Source organism: Pogoniulus pusillus, chromosome 8 (genome assembly GCF_015220805.1).
Source record: "Pogoniulus pusillus isolate bPogPus1 chromosome 8, bPogPus1.pri, whole genome shotgun sequence".
Lineage (NCBI taxonomy): Eukaryota > Metazoa > Chordata > Aves > Piciformes > Lybiidae > Pogoniulus > Pogoniulus pusillus.
In genome coordinates, this window is record NC_087271.1 from 24,668,918 (window position 1) to 24,687,937 (window position 19,020).

The 19,020-nt window shown below is 45.8% G+C and overlaps 3 protein-coding genes across 5 annotated transcripts in view; 2 read left to right on the plus strand and 1 right to left on the minus strand.

Moving 5' to 3' along the window:
- Positions 1 to 3,738: 3,738 nt before the first annotated feature.
- IPP (intracisternal A particle-promoted polypeptide) lies at positions 3,739 to 10,494 on the plus strand. Its single transcript, XM_064147655.1, has 8 exons — positions 3,739 to 4,065; positions 4,181 to 4,612; positions 5,333 to 5,488; positions 6,219 to 6,386; positions 7,173 to 7,310; positions 7,594 to 7,716; positions 8,285 to 8,505; positions 9,419 to 10,494. The coding sequence occupies exons 1-8, from the start codon at positions 3,777 to 3,779 to the stop codon at positions 9,641 to 9,643; spliced, it is 1,752 nt and encodes a 583-aa protein (XP_064003725.1). The 5' UTR covers positions 3,739 to 3,776; the 3' UTR covers positions 9,644 to 10,494.
- A 2,174-nt stretch (positions 10,495 to 12,668) lies between these two features.
- On the minus strand, positions 12,669 to 16,649 carry TMEM69 (transmembrane protein 69). Of its 3 annotated transcripts, none has more exons than XM_064147660.1 (3): positions 16,560 to 16,649; positions 15,561 to 15,622; positions 12,669 to 14,956 (listed from the first exon to the last, which is right to left on the minus strand). In XM_064147660.1, exons 2-3 carry the CDS (start codon positions 15,603 to 15,605, stop codon positions 14,231 to 14,233), a joined length of 771 nt encoding a protein of 256 aa, XP_064003730.1. In that variant the 5' UTR covers positions 15,606 to 15,622; positions 16,560 to 16,649; the 3' UTR covers positions 12,669 to 14,230. The 3 variants fall into 3 exon arrangements, with proteins under 3 accessions (XP_064003730.1, XP_064003728.1, XP_064003727.1); XM_064147658.1 differs by lacking the exon at positions 16,560 to 16,649 and adding an exon at positions 16,143 to 16,521; XM_064147657.1 differs by lacking the exon at positions 16,560 to 16,649 and adding an exon at positions 16,035 to 16,521.
- A 272-nt stretch (positions 16,650 to 16,921) lies between these two features.
- The window catches only part of GPBP1L1 (GC-rich promoter binding protein 1 like 1), a 34,852-nt gene continuing 32,753 nt past the window's right edge, over positions 16,922 to 19,020 (plus strand). The window contains exon 1 of the mRNA XM_064147656.1: positions 16,922 to 17,012. The gene's annotated coding sequence lies outside the window, so the exon portion shown is untranslated. The remainder of the gene's footprint in view (positions 17,013 to 19,020) is intronic.

Genomic DNA, 19,020 nt, shown 5'->3' on the forward strand with positions numbered 1-19,020 from the left:
GTGCAATTTCACCATGTCAAATGTACTAGTGTCCCTCTGCTCTGGTAAGACCACACCTGGAGTACTGCATCCAGCTCTGGAGCCCTCAATGCAGAAAGGACATGGACCTGATGGATCGGCTCCAGAGGTATTAAGGAGGGGGCTGAATCTGGGTTAGAAGTTAATTGTAATGAGGCTGATATAAAAAATATTAAATAGTTTATTAAATTTATAATGAAAAATTCCCAAAACTTATTACAATTAACACTTAATGTTTTGGCTGGGTGATAGGTTGGACTGGATGATCTTGGAGGTCTCTTCCAACCTGGTTGATTCTATGATTCACAGAGATTCTATTATGAGGTTGGTAAAACTATTTTTGCACAATGTATCTATAAAGTCAGATTAAATTTAAATGATTTAGGAAAGGTTTTAGAAAATGTTTGCCACTGGAGAGTCTTGCAGCACGAACTGCTGCTTAAAGGTTAAACATAAACATTCACAAACTTCAGAAAAGAGAGTTAGTTTACTCTCTGGTTAGAGTCTCAATATTTGTAATCCAAAAGTATATGTAGAAGCATAAATGAGGAAAAATATAGTACCAGCTACATGGTGGCCTTCCACAAGGTGATGATGTAGCAAGGCTTTGCTGCTTGTGTAGCTCAGATTGAGCATGTTGTCTGAGAAGATCCACAGATGCAAGGCAAATCCTCTATGGCTCTCAGAAGGTCATCAGAGTGGTCAGCCACCTGGGTGTCACGGGATCCAGGTTTGCAGGCTGGAGTAGTCCGATCGGGTGCAGTGTATAGCAAAGGAGTCGGTCCTCGGGCTGGAGCGGTGGCTGGCAGGTCCTGGTGTCGCAACTCGTTGCTAGGTTGTTGCCCAGGCCATTGCCTAGACTTGGCCAGAGTCAAACGGACTTGGGCTCGGCTTAGCTCAGGTACCCCAGCGTAGGGCAAACCCTTTCAGTCCCTCGGCTCAGTGCAGAAGACAGGTAAGGTCAGGCCTTCCCCTCGTGGGGGAAGCAAGTCCCCAGCTACACGTTGCAAAGGCTTGCAAGGCAAACGGGTAGTGGACAAAACAAAGGCAGCAGCAGCAAACAAACAAGTTTGCTATGTTTTTAAACATTTTGATGAGTGTCTCTGACCAACAGCAACAGATAAAAATACCCCTAGAACCAATCCTAAGTAATTTCACCAAAAAAGTGAGCTGCACATGCCTAGCATCCGTGACCTGTGTTTACCAAAGACAAAGCAGGCTGCAAAACAAGGCCAGATATGGTGTCTGTGGCAGACTGAGAGGTGCCAAGGATTTTGTCTGCTTTCCTGCTTCTTCCACCCAGGAAGAAGGGGAAGCAAGGTGGGTATTCAGCCAGGTGTTTAAGACATGTCTTGGATATGTATTCTAGGTATAATTTGGACCTTCCACCACAAGAGGAGAACCACAAAAATGATCAGACGTCTGGTGCACCCCTCCTCTGAAGACAGGCTGAGAGAGCTGGGTTGTTCAGCCTGGAGAAGGCTCTCCAGGGAAACCTAATCACCACCTGCCAGTACCTGAAGGGGGCCTGCAAGAAGGCTGGAGAGGGACTGTTTTAGAAAGGCCTGCAGTGATAGGACGAGGGGCAATGTTTTGAAAATAGAGATTTAGATTGGATGCTAAGATAAATTTCTTTATAATGACAGTGGTGGAACACTGGAACAAGTTGCCCAGAGAGGCAGTTGAGGCCCCATCCTTGGAGATACTCCAGGTGAGGTTCAACAAGGGCTCTGGGCAACCTGATCTAGTTAAGGATGCCCCTGCTTACTGCAGGGGAGTTGGGCTAGATGACCCTTAGAGGTCCTTACCAACCTGGGTGATTCCATAGAGATACTTTCTGAGTTACTCCCGGAAAATGTAGTTGTTTGTGGAGATGCAGGAGAGTACATAGGAGCTTTAGCTCCATCTAGTAGAGACTCTCGGTGCTTACAAAAGACGCTAAAGCAGTGCCCTCTTCTGGAGGCAGAACCATTCAACCGCGTTAACACAGGACAGGCCTTTGGGGCAAAATTAGCAGTCTCAGCAGCGCTGTTCTGTGTCTGTAAATTTGGCGCTGTGGTGTGAAATCCTAGTACTGGCCAAGTGTCTAACAGCTGACATCAGCCAGCCACTGAGCCACTGGCGTTTAGGGGAACTGTAAGCCTTTTACTCACAGGCCGCTTCCGATGAATAAAATGTCAGCACGAGAGGGGGCTGGTTTCTTTTACTGATTCATCAATCAAAGAACAACCTCAATGCATTTATCAGCCCAGCTTAAAAATTATACCGAGTTGTATCAGCATGCATCCAACTGTATGTGCTTGCAGAAAACTTATTTTTCTATCTAGATCTGTATTTTCTATGTTGTTTTTGTTTGAGACCAGCTTGAAAGGTAACTTTACCACTCTACTGTAAAGAATGTAATGTTGATGAACAGAGAAGGCAGCATTCCCCACAGAGTATGGTGATGCACATTCCTTCCAGAAGCACATTTAAAAGTTATTGCAATGAAACACAGAATCATGAGAAGAGCCTGAGGGACTGTGATCGTTGTAACTGTAAGCAGACATGTTTTTTTCTCTCCCAGAGTCACAGTAAATAGATCTGGAAGCGTTCCAAGAGGCTCTCTGATTGCTTTTTGCTTTAGCTGCATGCCGTGTTGCTGGAACAGTTGTGGAAAACTCAGGAGCAATGCTTTTCTCTCAGAATCAGTGCCAGTTTTGCCAGACTCAGTGACAGTGTGCACATAACTCAGTATGTGATGCTCATCCCTCAGCCACTGCTCAGGCACACAGTGAATTAATTGCACAGACTAAGACAGAAACGCAGCCTGCCTCAGGATCAGTGTTGTGCCCAGTGGCCCACGTGGCACTGCTACAGGGCACTGTAATGAAACATCCATGCTGGAATGAAGAGGAAAGCTCAAACATGGCATGACACTATAGAGAAAGAGGGAGCATGGGCTGGCTCTGCCTTTCATCAGTGTTGGCTCTGGTGCCACAGGCCTGAGCTAGGCAAGTAGTTCCCCCCACATCTCACCTCAGAGGTTCCCACAGGTGAGTGGTAGCTGTGGTTTCTCCCCAAGACTGACATATTTCCAAGCATTAGAACAGGTTGCAGTCACCGCCCCTGGAGGTGTTCAAAAACTGTGTAAGCATGGCATTTTGGACAATAGTTTAAAGGCCATGGTTGTGTTGGCTGGGCTCAACAATCTTAGAGGTCTTTTCCAAACAAAATTATTCTGTTTCTATGTTTCTCTCCCAGCAGAGATTCAAGGCTGGGAATCCAGTTCTCAAGAGCATGCCTGAGGAGGGCATGACTGAAGGACAGAGACTGTGAAAGCACTTAACAAGGTGACGGAAAATCTGCCACTCCACCTTTTACTTCAGCACCTGGCACAGTGAGCAAACCTATGACGGGACCAGCTTTAACCAGACAAGAAAGCTCATGGTGCGGTGCCCAGAGGTGCGTGCAGGGGTGAGCGGGACCGACGATGAGCAGGGAAGAACATAAGCAAAGGATCAGACATACCACAACGAGGGCAGATCCGCCTCCTCGGCCCGCCGAGAGGAGCGCTCAGCACAAACCCCGCACACTGCCCTCCGCTGACAGCCGCAGGCGCCGCAGCACTCCCGCCCCGCGCCGCCGCCACACGCACAGCGCGCGTGCGCCGCGGGCGGGCCAAGCTGCGCTCTGCGGGAGCCGCTGCGCATGCGCCAGCGCGTCCCCTCCAGGAGGCGGGAGGGAGCGGGGGCAGCTGCTGCTGGCTTGGCGGAGTCATGGCGTGTGCTGCGGCGGCTAAGAACGGTGGAAGCTCCTTCTCCGACCGGCACGCCCGCCTTCTCCTAGCTCAGATCAACCGGCTGCGGGCCGGGGAGAGCTTCTGCGACGTGCGGCTGGAGGTGGGCCCGGAGGCATTCGCCGTTCATCGGCTGGTGCTGGCGGCCAGCAGCCCCTACTTCGCAGCGCTCTTCGCCAGCGGCATGAAGGAGTCCGGCCGGGACGTGGTGCGGATCGCAGGCGTCGAGGCGGACACCTTCCACACGCTCCTCGACTTCATCTACACAGGTAACGGCTGGCGGCGGGTCGCGGGGGCGATTGCTCGGCGGCTGGGTCAGGGCGTCGGCTGCCCAGGGTGGCTGCAGCCTCGAGCGGAGCCCCGCTGTGCTGTGCGTGCCCGCAGGGGTGGTGAGCATCGGGGAGCACAACGTTCAGGAGCTGATCGTCGCCGCCGACATGCTGCAGCTCACCGAGGTGGTGGAGCTCTGCTGCGAGTTCCTGAAGGGGCAGATCGACCCGCTGAATTGCATCGGCCTCTTCCAGTTCTCCGAGCAGATCGCCTGTCATGACTTAATGGAGTTCAGCGAGAGCTACATCCATGCACACTTCTTGGAGGTGCAGAGCGGGGAGGAGTTCCTGGCGCTGACCAAAGAGCAACTGGTGAAGATCTTGCGAAGCGAGGACCTCAGCATCGAGGACGAGTACCAGGTTTTTATAGCGGCAATGCAGTGGATTTTGAAGGATGTGGGGAAAAGGAAGAAATATGTCGTAGAAGTACTGGAGCCTGTCCGATTCCCTCTGCTACCAGCACAGAAGCTATTAAAATATATAGAAAGTAAGTGAAAGAAGGAAAGAAAGGCAATCAGATGCTTGTATGTGAGCAAACCACGTGTTGTTTAGGGTTGCTGAGGAAGCTGGGGTCGTTCAGTCTGGAGGAGGCTGAGGGGAGACAGACCTCATTGATCTCTACAGCTACCTGAAGGGAGGTTGTCGCTAAGAGAGGCAGCAGCCTCTTCTTGGTGGCAAGTGACGGGACTAGAGGAAATGGTTTCAAGCTGCACCAGGGGAGGTTTAGGCTGGATGGTAGGAAATAGTTTTTCACAGAATAGTTCTTCCCTGGTGCAGGGAAGATTTAGGCTGGATGGAAGGAAACAGTTCTTCACAGGTTATAAAACACTGGAATGGTGTGCCCTTGGTAGTAGTGAAGTCACTGCCCCTGGAGGTGTTTAAGTAGCATGTGGACCTGGCACTTAGGGACATGATTTAGTGTTGACCCTTCAGTGCTGCGTGGAGAGTTGGACTGGATGATCTTTGAGGTCTCTTCCAACTGGGTGTTTTCTGTGATTCTGTGATGGGATTTTGAGATTAATAGTGTGATTTGAAAATACTTAACTTTATAGCAAGCAAGTTGTAAACCACCTTAAAAGCTGGTTTTCAAAAAGTTTTATAAAAGTAGGCAAATGTCTGCTGTTTTAGGAGAAGCTTGGAGCTGTTCTACAACTGAGTTACTTGTAATTTTTGACTGTGCCTTTTTTTATCTGCTTTTTAATTTGAGGTATTCCAGATTTCAGCCTTCGAGTGGCCCTGCAGACTCTGTTGAAAGAATATTGTGAAGTTTGTAAATCTCCCAAAGAGAACAAGGTCAGCAGTTTTCTGCAAGCTTCTAAAGGTCGTCCCCGGAGGAAAGCCAGGAAGTACCTTTATGCAGTAGGTTAGAATGTGGCTGTTTGAACCTTGTAAAAGACATTATGAAGTAGTATCTCATATTGCAGTACTGAAGGAGATACTGATTTTTTTATTAATAGCAAAATATTTCATCTGGATGAGTTGCCACGTTAGCTCTGTTCTGCTTAGAATTGCAGAGAGAGGCAGCATCCGCATTTCATGTCATTGTGATGTGGCATTCAAAGCCTAGAGTTGCCTTTTTGAAATTATTTGCCTTTGGTGGAAATCTGAAGATCAGCAGAGGATTTCCCTGTGGTTCACTGCTGCTATGGTATGTGCAGATTCACCGCACTCTTTGTTTTTCTGGAGGCTGAAGTTTTCTCTTGTCCAGAATATCCTAGTTCGTGTGATGGGATACTTGAAACTGCAAAGCAGCACCTTTGTGTTGGAAGGGAATGCTTCTGTCACTCTGGGGGAAGTAACATTGCCTTAAGATAGCAAAAGCTGTTAGCTGGTCTCTGTATTTTACTAAGAACACAAATGGTAGTATTTGTAGCGTTGGGATGAAGTGGTCAGTGCAGGCACAAGTTGCATGATCCTCAAGGCAACCATTCTTCCTTATGTGCTGAAGAAACAATGCTACTTGGAAAAGTTCAGTTCCTACTAGAAGTGGCTAATGTATGTTACCGTGTTTTTTTTTCCATAGTTTAGGTGTAGGAGCATGGGGACAAACAGGAAGCTTTTACTCAGCCGTGATCTTTCCACTTACTTTGTAGGTGGCTATACCCGTTTGCAAGGAGGGCGCTGGAGTGACAGTAGAGCCCTCAGCTGTGTGGAACGATTTGACACCTTCAGCCACTACTGGACCACAGTGTCCTCTCTCCACCAGGCCCGGAGTGGGCTGGGTGTGGCTGTGGTGGGAGGAATGATCTATGCCATTGGAGGTAACAGCTGAAACATGCTTTCTTTGTTAAATGGGTACTCGTAGGTAGGCATTTTGTAATGTTTTCTTTCTATAAGTGGTTCTGAGGAACTCAGTGGATAAGACAACTTTCAGATAAAATAACAATCAAATCAGAATTACCTGGTTCTCTACTATCGCTGCTCTGCAAATGCCTATTTGGGCTCCTGTCTTGGCCATTTTTTTACAGATCTTCCCACCCTTCATGTCCTAGAAGCAAGGATATGGACAGGTGTAGATACATGAGGAGACATTGGATATTCTGCAGACTTTGTGTACTGCCACTAATATAATTTACTTTCTCACTTAAGTCTAGCAGAAGCCTATGGTATAAAAAGCAGTAGCACAGGACAGACCACTTACAGTCTACCCACACAGAAAGGTTTATTATGTATGCACAAAAATGGGATGAATAGCTGTGCTAGTCCATCATTAAAGAATGCATGTGTATACTAGTTTGTCACCACAGAGCACATTCTTTGGTCTTGACAGCCCTGTCAACTGTGCTGCAGAGGAAATAATGTGTAGCACTGTGGTTCACCCCTCTGTTTTCAGTAATGTTTCAGGGAACTGTTGATGAAAGCTGTTCCTAGTGATGATTCAACTCTAGGTATAAACAAAGCTTTTGCTACTTTGGCCATCTGGCTAGCTGAAAAAAAGCTCTTGTATTCAAATACTGTCAGTTTGGGTAGAAGTTGAAGAATGCTTCTATATCTGTAGTGTGAAATACTGTGTTTCCTCCTTCTCTGTTCTTGCTCTTATTACCTAGGTGAGGACAGTGCGATGATTTTTGACTGTACTGAACGTTATGATCCTGTAACTAAACAGTGGAGCACTGTGGCTTACATGAACCATCCCCGTTGTGGACTGGGAGTTTGCACATGCTATGGTGCTATCTATGCTCTGGGTAAGTTTTGGGGTCTTTCTAGGTGAAGTTAATTGTAAAGGTATTAATTCATGGAACTTGTAATCTTACTTGGTGTTGCAAGTTTGCAAACTTAAATTTTGAAAAACAGCTGTTTATATGAGCATTACTGTACCAAATCTTTGATAATACTTCTTTCCAGTGTAGATTGCATGCTGGTTTCGGAGTTAGTTTGTCCTGGAACAGTGCACTGCATCTCTAAAACATGGAGGTAACGCACGGCTCCACGGCACTAATTCTTTCTTATGTTTGCTGTTATTTGTAGGAGGTTGGGTTGGAGCAGAGATTGGCAACACAATTGAAAGATTCGATCCTGAAGAAAACAGTTGGGATGTGGTGGGAAACATGGCTGTGCCCCGTTACTGCTTTGGGTGTTGTGAAATGCAAGGTGAATATTGTTAAGTTTGTATCCATGATTAGTCCGAAGAGCCATTGGATTTTGAAGCTTTATGTTTCAGGCACAAGTTTTTGCCTTTGTCTTGCACTATGCTGTTAGTTGCACAAGCTTGTGCCTCACTTAATTGTCCTTTTAGTATTTTACTTGGCTGCCAGCATGGTTATCCAGCTCATCTTTAATAACTGATTTTCCTTCCTGATAACTGTTTCTATTTACCTCCTGTATTTGGGTTTGTGTGTGTGTCTTTGTGACAGTAGTTGCTAGTGTTTATTTTAAGACAGCTATGTGTTAAATGGTCCTGGCCCAATCAGCAGCTGCAGCCTTCTGAATTCTCTTCCCTACACTTCATTAATTAGTGCTTTCATCAGAGTTTCTAGTGCTTGAGCCTCAAGTTGCCTATTTGAAAGCTGTATGTATGCAACTACTGGACAAATGAAAGACTTATCGGGCATTCTTAAACCATCTTAATGTCAGGCTGAAACTTGTTTTGTGACAAACATTTTCTCTCTAACCTTTCTATTTTGAAACCTAATAGAGGAAAAACCTCTTGTTTCTACAGGTTTGATTTATGTTGTGGGTGGTATCAGCAGTGAAGGTGTAGAGCTGCGTTCTGTTGAAGTCTATGACCCAATATCTAAACGTTGGTCTGAGCTCGCTCCAATGGGCACCCAAAGAGCATATCTTGGTGTAGCTGCTCTCAACGATTGTATCTATGCTGTGGGAGGCTGGAATGAATCTCAGGATGCACTTGCTACTGTAGAAAGATATTCCTTTGAAGAGGTATGGTAGAGTCCCATGCTTTCACAAATATGAAGATTGCATCAACTATAGAGATAGCCTGCTTCCTTTCTTTAAAAATAAAGAAGCTGGAAATTTCATTTCATTATCACTACTGGCCAGCTTCAGTGACCTCAGGGTCTGTCTGTCCTAACCAGTCTGTAGCATGTTGCTATCTTTGACTTGAGTGTGTGGTGTTACAAAGATTGCATGCATGCTTTTGGAAAGCTGAAATGTAAACAATACTAATAATGTATAGGTAGACTGTACTTTGGTAAGTACTTGTTAGGGTTTATATAGGGAGGCTAGATTTCCCCATCTGCAATAGAATGGTCAATCTGATGAGATTTTAAAAAATAAAAAGAGTTGGTCTTTGTTGCAGAAGTTGAGGATCTTTCTTCATCAAAATATAGTACTGGTTCTCCGTGACTAGAAAAATCACTTTGAACACTTAAGCTTTTGAATAAGAGAAGAAATCATTCCTGGCTATTATTGCTCATGTTTCCAAGATGCTCTTTTGAACAGTAGCTAGTATAAAAAACAAAGCATAATCCAATGTGCAGTTCCATTTTGCTTTTGGAATTGAATCTAGTTTTCCTTATTTGCCACCTCGAACTGTACCATTCTCTATTTTGGAGATGGACAGCACTGCATCTTGCAGTGACTAAAGAAAGGAAGGGCTGTTGTGTACAGGCAGTATGTGATCTGTTCTTTGGTGACTGGCATCATTTTTACCACTTGTGAAAGTGTTGTCATTAAAGTCTGGGTAATCCTCTTCATAATGTACATACACATACAATATTTAACTCTGTATGCTTAGTGTTCTTTGTTTACATCTTAGTCTTCAAGCTTTAGAAGTTAATTTTATTGGAGTCAGATCTTACCCTAAAACTTGATTCTTCTACTTTCTCATTAGGAAAAGTGGGCTGAAGTTGCATCAATGAAGATACCAAGAGCTGGTGTCTGTGTTGTGGCTGTGAATGGGTTTCTTTATGCCTTGGGAGGCCGAGCTCCCAGTCAGGATTTTGCTGCTCCAGTAACCTCTGACTCTGTTGAAGTTTATAACCCTCATATGGACAGTTGGACTGAAATTGCCAACATGATCACCAGTCGCTGTGAAGGAGGTGTAGCTGTGCTGTAAAACACGCAAGAGGAAATCTCAGTGACAAAATGGGTAAATCCATCTTCTCAGATTTCTGGTTTCATTGGCCAGGAACCTCTGCTAACACAGGAGCTTCAGTAGAGACAGCGGAGGATTAAATCGGAGGGCTTCTCATGAGCAAAAGGAAATTGTAAAATTCTTGTCCAGTGTCTGTCTCAGGAAGTGTTCTGTTACAAGAATGCTTCTTATGACTGGATTGAGCTCACAGTATTAATGGTAAATCTGTCCTGTAAAAAATCCTGAAGAAATCATTCCAGCTCTCTGAGGTGCCTCAAAGCTGGCCTTAGTCTGGAAGGAGGTTACTATTGGAGAGCTAGGAGTTACCTGCAGATGGGCTACTTGATTAGTATTAGAAGCCCTTTTCTGGTGGAAAATAAGGAAGAGAAGGTAACAGGGAAGACTTAATACCACTACATAGGACCTTGATGCATTTGAGCCTCTTTTCTGGTGCCAGACATGACAGGCATTAAATAAGGAATTGAATATTTGCTTTCTGATCACTCTGCTAACTTGGATGGTGACTGGCTGAGAATTTTCTGTTCTGGAAGGTTATTCTCAGTTCTACCAAGTTCACTCCACCTCAGCACAGGCTCCTCAGTGGTATCAGTGACAACAGTAAAGCTCCTTGTTATATAAGATCTGATGAATTTTAAGTGGAAATGCTATTTATTAGATTAGCTGCTGGTTTTAAGCCTGCTTTTAGTATAAAAATACAGGGAAAGCATTTTGTTCTTCCTAAACCTTTTTTCCTCCTTAAATATTTTACACTGTGTGGCACATGCTGGGACTTGGCATTGGAATACATGGTATTCTATGAGGTACACACGTGCACACATTCATCCCTGCTGTATCTTATATCCTGCCTCTTCCAAATTTGAGCTGATGGAATGATTTGTGATAGAATAAGCTGAATTTGGTATTAAGTTATGCTGTTAGTGTGTTCTGTCTTAAGAACATTGTATTTAGCTTGGATACACTTAGGAAAACAGTGCTGTTTGGAGTTATTTCTAGAGTCATTAATTAACATACTTGAAGTTGCTTTTTGCACAATATGACAACATTTTCTGTACAGCTGCAGAGGATTCAGATGGAGGTGGAAATTAGGCTGCTTGAACTCTGATAAACTACAGTATTACTCCAGAGCACAAAACCACAACTGGAAGGGCACAAAGCAGGAACTCTGTGTTGTGTAGACAAAGGAGCATTAAGACTGTCTGCATCAATAACCCCCATGTAAAAGTAACAAATTAAGACATTAATACAATCCTCTGAGGCGAGCATTGCAGGTACCTTAAGAATCTAGGTCTTACATTGTAAACAGGGTTGGGAGATTGCCAGGATAAAACATGGTAGACCATGAAGCATTTTGTTTATCTGATCATTCTATAATTTGATATCTGCTTTTACTTAAAAGGACTTATGTGTGAACTAATCATTGTCTTTACTTCCAAGTTTTAGCTTGTTTTAAGCAGTTTTTCATAATAAAATGCATTTTCAGAACTGACAGTGGAATACTCTGGAATAGAGTTCCCTGTTCTCATAATCATGCTCAGTAAGGGTGATGAAACAATAGAATAGGTTGCCCAGTGAGATTGTGGGTGCTCCCTCCCCGGAGGTGTTCAAGGCTAGGTTGGATGAGGCCTTGAGTGACCTGTTCTAGTGGGAGGTGTCCCTGCCTATGGTGGGGGGTTGGAACTAGATGATCTCTCAGGTCCTTTCCAACCTAAACCATTATGTGATTCTGTGGTTTTTGTGATATAATAGCTGGAGGGGGCAGTATTTGGTTGGTTGGTTGGTTGTTTTTACCGGAAATGGTTTTTTCCAGTAGGATCATAAGAAAAGCTTGTCTGTAAGTCCACAAATGTTGACTCTCTGAAAAGTGCAAGTAACACACTTCTGTAGTAAAATGTATTTCTCTTCTCACACACTCTTGAGTGTAAAATCAGACTTCTTGGAAAGCCTGGCTGCCTTGTCAGCTCTGTGTTGTTCTCTGTGGAAGCTGCATTGCCAGAGTTGTTTGTCTCAGACTGCTTCTCTGCTCTTTTAGCTTAGTATTCAATTAACTATGGTCCTGTGGTTTGCTCCTGGAACAGGACATTGTGGTTCACTGGGTGTTTGCACCTGTGTAAGCTCAAGGTGGGTGATACCATCTTACAACTCAGCCTATGAAAACAAAGGTGAAGCAGTGTTTACCCAGAATATTGGGGGTGCTCACTGCCTTGTGACCACCACGTGCAGGCACCCCAAGCATGACTTCTCTAAATGGGGATGCTAACACACGTGTTGCCCCACAAGCAGCACATGATCCATCCCACTATGGAAACACCTACCCCCCACCCTCTCTAGGTGGGAAACAAAATGGAACTTGTAGATAAAAGGCAGCACTATGAACAGTCAGAAGTGCACTCACCACCAAGAAGAGATGAAACCACTGGAATTTGGAATGGTGATACTTCCTGCCTTGTCTTATCTCACTTTTCTTTCCACTTATTTCTCTCTATCCCTTTCTCCTCTGGCATGCAAACCTGCAGGAACACGTAACAAATCTGCAATTCCTTCAAGCCATTTTGGGGTCAGCCTACCTCACTTGAATCATTTGGTATCACTAAATGACCCACCTGTGAACCCTCCCTCTGAGATCAGGTCACACGTCCCTCTCTGGGATCAAATGATAAGTAATATTTCTTAAGAATTTGGGGTTTTTTTCCACATTTCAGGATCCATTTGGGAAACATTACATTACCTCTATTTGATTTGGGAACTATGGATTCACTTGTGATCCCTGCCCATAAACTTTCTGGTTTAGTAGAGCTTGAGTGCTGTTGTTGGATGAAATTACCTTCTCCAGTTTTTGTAGCTGATTCTATCAACTGTTGATTCTGTGTGAATGAAAACGTTGAAGTTGATGATTCACCACCTCTCTCCCCAAATCAAGCCACAGGCAGTACTCTTCTCTGGACTCATCTTAAACACCTTATCCAAGTAAGAAAGAATAAAGGAACTGTTTTTACTCACAAAGTCAATTTTATTTCCTTTATATTCAGAAAGCACTGAAATACATCACTGATTCACAGGTATGATGCAGTTACCACATAAAGGTTGATGAGTTACAGAAGTCAGAGGCTCACATAATGTAGTTTGGTATTCAGCAGTACCATGTAAAAAGATAGCTCTATCTTCAGGGTAGCCAGGTTTCTTAAATGTCTGTTCTTTGCAGAAGGAAGAGATAAATGTGTCAGTATGTGCTTTACTCTGTACAGAACAACAGTGAAGAACAGTACTTTAAGAGAGCATGAGGATTATCTGAATTTATCCTAAGGCTGTGTGTGGAGATCCCTTCTCAGATTTCTTCTTGCATCTTATACTGTACTTACCATATTAACATAAAAAGCCTACAGTAAATACTCCCACACATAATTTCATAGGTTTCTTGAGGTGAAACTAGAAAAGAAAATCCTCGTGACTCAGGTTGTATCTTCTTCCCCTAAATGATGTGTTCAGAAGACTTAAGTATAAAAAGCAAATACTTCTGCAATGTTTTCAGGAACTGGCCCATCATAGAGGGTTTGCAGGTAACACATCAATTTATACGTGCCCTAGGTGTTCAGAAAAATGAATCTCAGGAGGGAGACAACACAAATTACTTTCGATCCCATTATGCAAGATCTTAGCACCAGCAATTGAGTCCTTATCATATATTGGTCCATTTGTCCTATCATCAGTTGGTAGTGCTTCAGGAGTATGACAGATCTTTATGGCTATGCTGCATGCAGCTTCCTTGGAAAGTCAGGTTCAAGTCCAAACAAAACCTGTGAACAGATGGCCCAGATACCCTTTTTTTTATTTAAGGCTGAGTAGGAAGCTAAACTTCTGTCTCTTATAGTGCCTTGCCAAAGATGCAGTTTCCCTTTCCAGTTTTCCCCTCCATCAGAGCAGCTGGATGACATACTTCACATGAGTGCTGACCTTGCCTTGCCATTGCAAAGAAACCTTACCTTTCCTTTTTCACCTGACTAGCACTTAATCACATAGCATTTTCACCATCTTCTCTGCTGAAAAGGGACAGAGATTTGTTCCACAGCATAAGAATTGCACATCTATCCACTTTTGCTTAACTGTCTGCTGCTTCTTTAAACAATACACTAGAAGGACTACTCTCACCTTGTTACTGTTCCTGACTACACAGCTGCTTTTTCCAGTGCAGAACATTATCGCACATTTTGGTTAAAACAGATACCTCAATTGCTCGGCATAGAGCAATGCATACCAATGTCATTAGAAACACCACTTTAAATTTGTAAGACAAAGTAATTCACATCTCCTTTTTAGAATGTGTAATTAATTCAAAAGTGATGCTTTGTTCTACAGATAAAGACAGAATCAAGCCTGCCTTGGAGGTCATTGCTGTTGGTAATCCCTCCCTCCTAAACCCACTAGTGTTTGTTTCAAGAAGTACCATCTTGATCACTGCCATCTTATGACTTCTAAGCAAATACATTTTTATTTCCTCTGAAATTCAGTGCAAACACCTCACTGGCAGATAAATAGCTTTTTCCTATTGATTTATTATTTGGTGATCTGCAATTCATTTCTGCTGTTATTTGGCTGCTTCTCTAAAAACATCTTCAATAACAGAGTAGCTAACAGTGACAGCGTCATCACCACTGTTCCCACTACCCTCAGTACTTTAAACCACGTAGGATAAGCAGGAAGAAGGGACACATCATAATGTATTGCTATCCCTAAGGCCAGTACCAGCATTATTGCACCACTAGTGATATCTTTATAAAGCAAGGCTTGCCAGGCAAATAGAGGAGGAATTGTACTGTTAGCCAGGTTCATCCAGTCTGGCTTGGCTGGGCTGTTTTCTGGGAGAGCAAACCCCCACCTCATTCCTCCTAGGAAAGAAACTGTTACAGCACCATACATAACCTGACCAAACACCAACTCTGGGTAGTAGGTCCCTTGGATGGCCATTACCAGTGGCACAGAAACAAATGGGACTAGCCCTGCAAGGCTTAAGTAAAGGGCTGGCTTGGGAGAATCCTTCAGTGATGTCATACTTCGTTGCAAGACGCCCGAGTCTTTGGTCTCAGATTCTTTGCGAGTTTTTTTCTTGAGGAAGGGGAGAGAGGTGTGAAATGCCTGGAGCTTGATTGCATACACTGACACTGGGTTGTGGCTTGGAGATCTTGACAGAGGACACACACCCCTCTGCAGCTGGAGGCCTAGAGAAGACCAGGTTGTTTCATTCTTTCCATACAGTAGAAGTCTGGGAGTTACCTTCTGGAGCTGCAAATACAAACCTCATTCTGAACACTTTACAGTGTAAGCTTATGGATCTACAGGTACTTAAAACTACCTATGAAATACTGTACCAAGCAGTTTTCCAAATCAGGTCACACCACAGCAACCTTGGCTCCCACTTTTCAGGTGTTTTTAACTAAGCTAAACTACAGGGCTTTCACAAGCTAGCTAATGAAGAGTAATTAGCTTCATAATGAGTAAGGAAACCACCTATCCTTCCACCTACACCTGCATTCCTAATGGCCAAATATGTATCAGCCCTTTGCATAGTAGAATGTAAAATTACAGAAGTAGGACAAGGTCACCCCAGAAACCAACTAGTATCACCTCACTACCAAAAAGAGAAAGGGGGGGGGGAAACCTTTAGGCAATAAAATCTGATTTTATTAAAAATAAATAAACAAAAAAAATCTTAGCTGTGGCTAAAGGCTGCTGCAGAAACTCTTAATTCTCTCAGAAAAGCTGAGTGATAAAACATCTCTTCACTCCAAACTGCAAGATGCCCTTCTTTTTTCAGTGCTCCATGCATACTTTTCACTATTTTAAAGTAAAATAACACAGAAAAAAAAAAAAGGCTTCAGAAACTTACTTTGAAAGGAGCGTGGAAGCAGCATCGTTGTATAAGAGGAAACATATTTGTTTTATCAACACCTTAAAACAGAAAAAATCAGAAGGTCTGAAACTGATGGACAGCTGAGTTTTCCAAATTTAAGTCAAGGCTAGACTTCAGATGTGAGACTCACAGATATACATTTAGAGATAAACAGTGTATATACTCAATCATTACCTACTCACTACAGGATATTTTGCTTCAGGTCTATGAACTGAAGTTCTAAAGTTGTAATAATTGTTACAAGAACAATTTCTAATTAAAGAACTGAGTATCAGGAAACATGATGGTTTTCTGCTCATGGGGCATCTCCTTTTTCATGGGGGCAGTGGCTAGCTACAAGAAGCCGATGATCAATCAATGAATCACAATAAATACTTAATCATAAAGGATTGGAAACTACATTACACCCTAAGAGGCACATGGTGCTTCTGCAGGGGGGACAAAACCAACCGGTAAGGACAAGCAACTCGTTGGTGCTGTTCACTATTCTGCAGCTCCGGGGAAGGAAGACGGCTCCGCAGCACCAGCCAGGAGGGACTTGTGTGTCCAGAGACTTACGGGTCCCACAAGGCCCAGGCAATCGCGACGGGGTGGCACGGAACGCCGGATTCGCCGTTGATCCAGCCGTTAGGCCCCGATCACAGACGCCCACAACGGCTCCAAACAGCGACCTCCCCCCTGAGCGGCTTCCGTTGCCCCGGGAAGCATTCCGGCGAGCCCAGCACTCAGCGGTGCGAGTCCGGATGGGAATAGGACCAGCCTCTGTGGTTCCGCCGGGTCGGAGACGCGCCTAGGTTTGCGTGGCACTCGTTAAAGCAAGGGGTCGCGGTCCCTGGCATGCTTGAGATAGAGCACAGCAAAGCCGAAAGGACACGCTCCTTCTCCTTCGGCCGCAGCATCCCAGCTAATTCCTAGTTCGAGGACTGCAGCTGAGCTGACGGAAGGGTGACTGTGAAGAAGAGAGCCCTCACTAACCCTAGGATTGAGAGGCGGGGGTCCACTCCTGCTTTCTGTGTTTCAGGGTCTCCATAGTGGGCAAGACTTCCCAGGCGTAAAGGAGCACCCGCTTGGAGGCGGACTACAAATCCCAGCGTATATCGTGACGCGGCGCCCGGGCAAGTGGCGCGGCGAGAGGGCGCAGAGCCTTCTGGGACTCATAGTCTCCGGTGGCGCTCCGGTGCGTACTACTGCTCCGGCGGGAGGGGCGGGGGCGCGCGCGTGCCCCTTCCCCGGAGCGGGGGTGGGGAGCGCTCCGCGTGGCCGCCGAGGGAATCGGGGGGCGGGTCCCTTCCGCCTCCTCGGCCCCGCCCCACGCACTCGCAGGCCCCGCCCCCTCCGGCCCCCGGCCGGGCAGGGCCGGGCAGCCATTTTGGGCAGAGCTTTGTTATGGTTCTGGGGCCGCAGGAGGCAGCGAGAGGGGCCTGACCGGTGAGTGTGGCTCCCGCACCCCTCCTTCCGGCGGCTCGCCGTGCCTTCCCGCGCCACCCTGTCGCCCGCCGTCCCGCGGCTCGAGCCGCAGTTTCCTGCTGGCTTTACGGCCTCGGGGCGGCCCGAGATCGGCCTCCCGCCAGGCCGGGACCCCGCTGGCGGCGGCGGCGGGGGGCGGTGCGGCCGCCGAGGGGGTTCCCTCCGCCCCGCCGCGCGCCCACCCCTGTCCCTCAAAGGCGGCGGGTCCGTAAGGAGCCTGCTTCTGGAGATGGCAGTGAGAGGCTCCCTGCCGAGCAGGGCCGCCGGGCCGGGGGAGGGCGAACGGGGCCGAGGCTCCTTGCTTATTGTTTCCTGCTCAGTCGGGAAGTTCCCAGCGCTTGACACTGCCAGGGCGCTGCCGCGGCTCTTCTGGCTCTCGCCCGGAGTTGAGCCTTGTCCTGTCATCAAGCGGGCCGGTCGGGTGCCGGGTGGGGGAAGGGAAGAGGAGGGCGGGTTGAAAGGACAGGCCGGAGCGCCGCGTTCCGCCGTGGCTGCGGGGTGAAGTCTCCGAGGGCCCGGGCGCCCGGGGCTTCCTGCGCGGCGGCCCCTGGGCAGGCAAAGCGCCTGCGGCAGGGGTGGCTCCGCTGCCATCTGTTTTGATGGCGAGCTGAAAACGACCCAAGGTGAGCCGTGCTGGCTCGGGCCGTTTGTGTTTGTCTGTGTAGGATTTACGGCCGCTCTTTCCGGCAGCCCCCGGCGGGAGGGAGCGGTCGGCGCCTAACAGTGGTGACACGTGTGCTGCGGGCAGCCGGGCCCCAGCTTCCCCATCTGCTGCCAGCCTCTCTCGGCCGACCTGTGCGGGGCCAGGGTAAACGGAGGCCGGGAAATATGTCAGGTGCTACTTGTTTTCTGTACAGAGGAAAACAACGCCTGGCGTGAGCGTGAGGTGGCTTTTTCCGTCCTGGAAGTAATTTGCGTGTGTCCGGGGTGATTTGTGTCCTGTTGGCCTAAGGCCTTGCATGGTTTAACTTAAACAACGATAGCTAGAATTGGTCAGAGTAGCTGTGTTCGCACCTAGCACTCTGAATTTAGTGTAGTAATGAGCTGCTTTGGAATGATTTTAGAGCAGTTAGTGGGTGTCGACACAAGTTCGGAGTTTTTAAACAACTTTAGAGGAACAGTCGCTATTTAAATCCTTGTAAGCAATGGTAGAAACATTTAAGAGCGTTGCTTAGAAATCTTTTTATATTAACATGACCAGGTAAGTCACCCTCCCTTCCCCCTCCCCCGAGTTCTGAGTGACACAAGTGTTAGTAATGTTGATAATGCTCTGAAATGTTGCAAGTGACTGACTGAACTATGAAGACAGCAAAGGGGGTTATGAAGATGAGAAAACAGCTGAGAGAATTGAAGAGCCACTGAAACGGACTTTGCTGTAGAGTTGACATTGCTTCTATAAAAATGTTAGCTAGTTATGAAAAAAGTTTATGCAAATGTAACTTCATGAATATATATGGCTGTTACATTAGTGAAAAGTTTCCTGTGCTCATTTGGAGACCAGTATTTCAAAATTCCAGTCCCTAACTTGGAAAGGAAACAGGTGTAAAGGAGCACTAGGAAAAAATAAGTTTAAGAAGAGCAGTTTTTCCTTTCATGTTCTATCTGATAATTTCTAGAGAAAAGTACCTTAAGAAGATCTTCTTGAAATTTTATGTTTGGAATGGAAAAGCTTCAGGTAATTGTTCCTTCTGTTTGCTTTTGTGTTGGGATTTTTTTTCTTTTTCCTTTTTATTTTTTTAAACAGCTCTTTGTGGGGAAGTGCAGCCTCTGCATTTTATTTTCATCAGGTTTGTAGTCTTAATCCTATATGACACAGAAGTTTCCATTGCGGGACTTAAAGCAAAAATATGCAGGGAACAGATGGCATTAAAAAAAAAAAAAGATAAAATCCTGTTTTTTCTGCAAATGTCTCAGAAATAAAAGTAGCAGAATGCAGATGTGATATGTAACAAATCAAATGAAAGTGTAT

Excerpts from the sequence above, each read along its gene's own strand:
- IPP (XM_064147655.1), top strand. The coding sequence starts at position 3,777 with ATGGCGTGTGCTGCGGCGGCTAAGAACGGTGGAAGCTCCTTCTCCGAC. Across the intron at positions 6,387-7,172 it reads AATGATCTATGCCATTGGAG|GTGAGGACAGTGCGATGATT; the intron begins GTAACAGCTGAA and ends CTTATTACCTAG. Across the intron at positions 8,506-9,418 it reads AAAGATATTCCTTTGAAGAG|GAAAAGTGGGCTGAAGTTGC; the intron begins GTATGGTAGAGT and ends CTTTCTCATTAG.
- TMEM69 (XM_064147660.1), bottom strand. The coding sequence starts at position 15,605 with ATGTTTCCTCTTATACAACGATGCTGCTTCCACGCTCCTTTCAAA. Across the intron at positions 14,957-15,560 it reads GCTTCCACGCTCCTTTCAAA|CTCCAGAAGGTAACTCCCAG; the intron begins GTAAGTTTCTGA and ends TTGTATTTGCAG.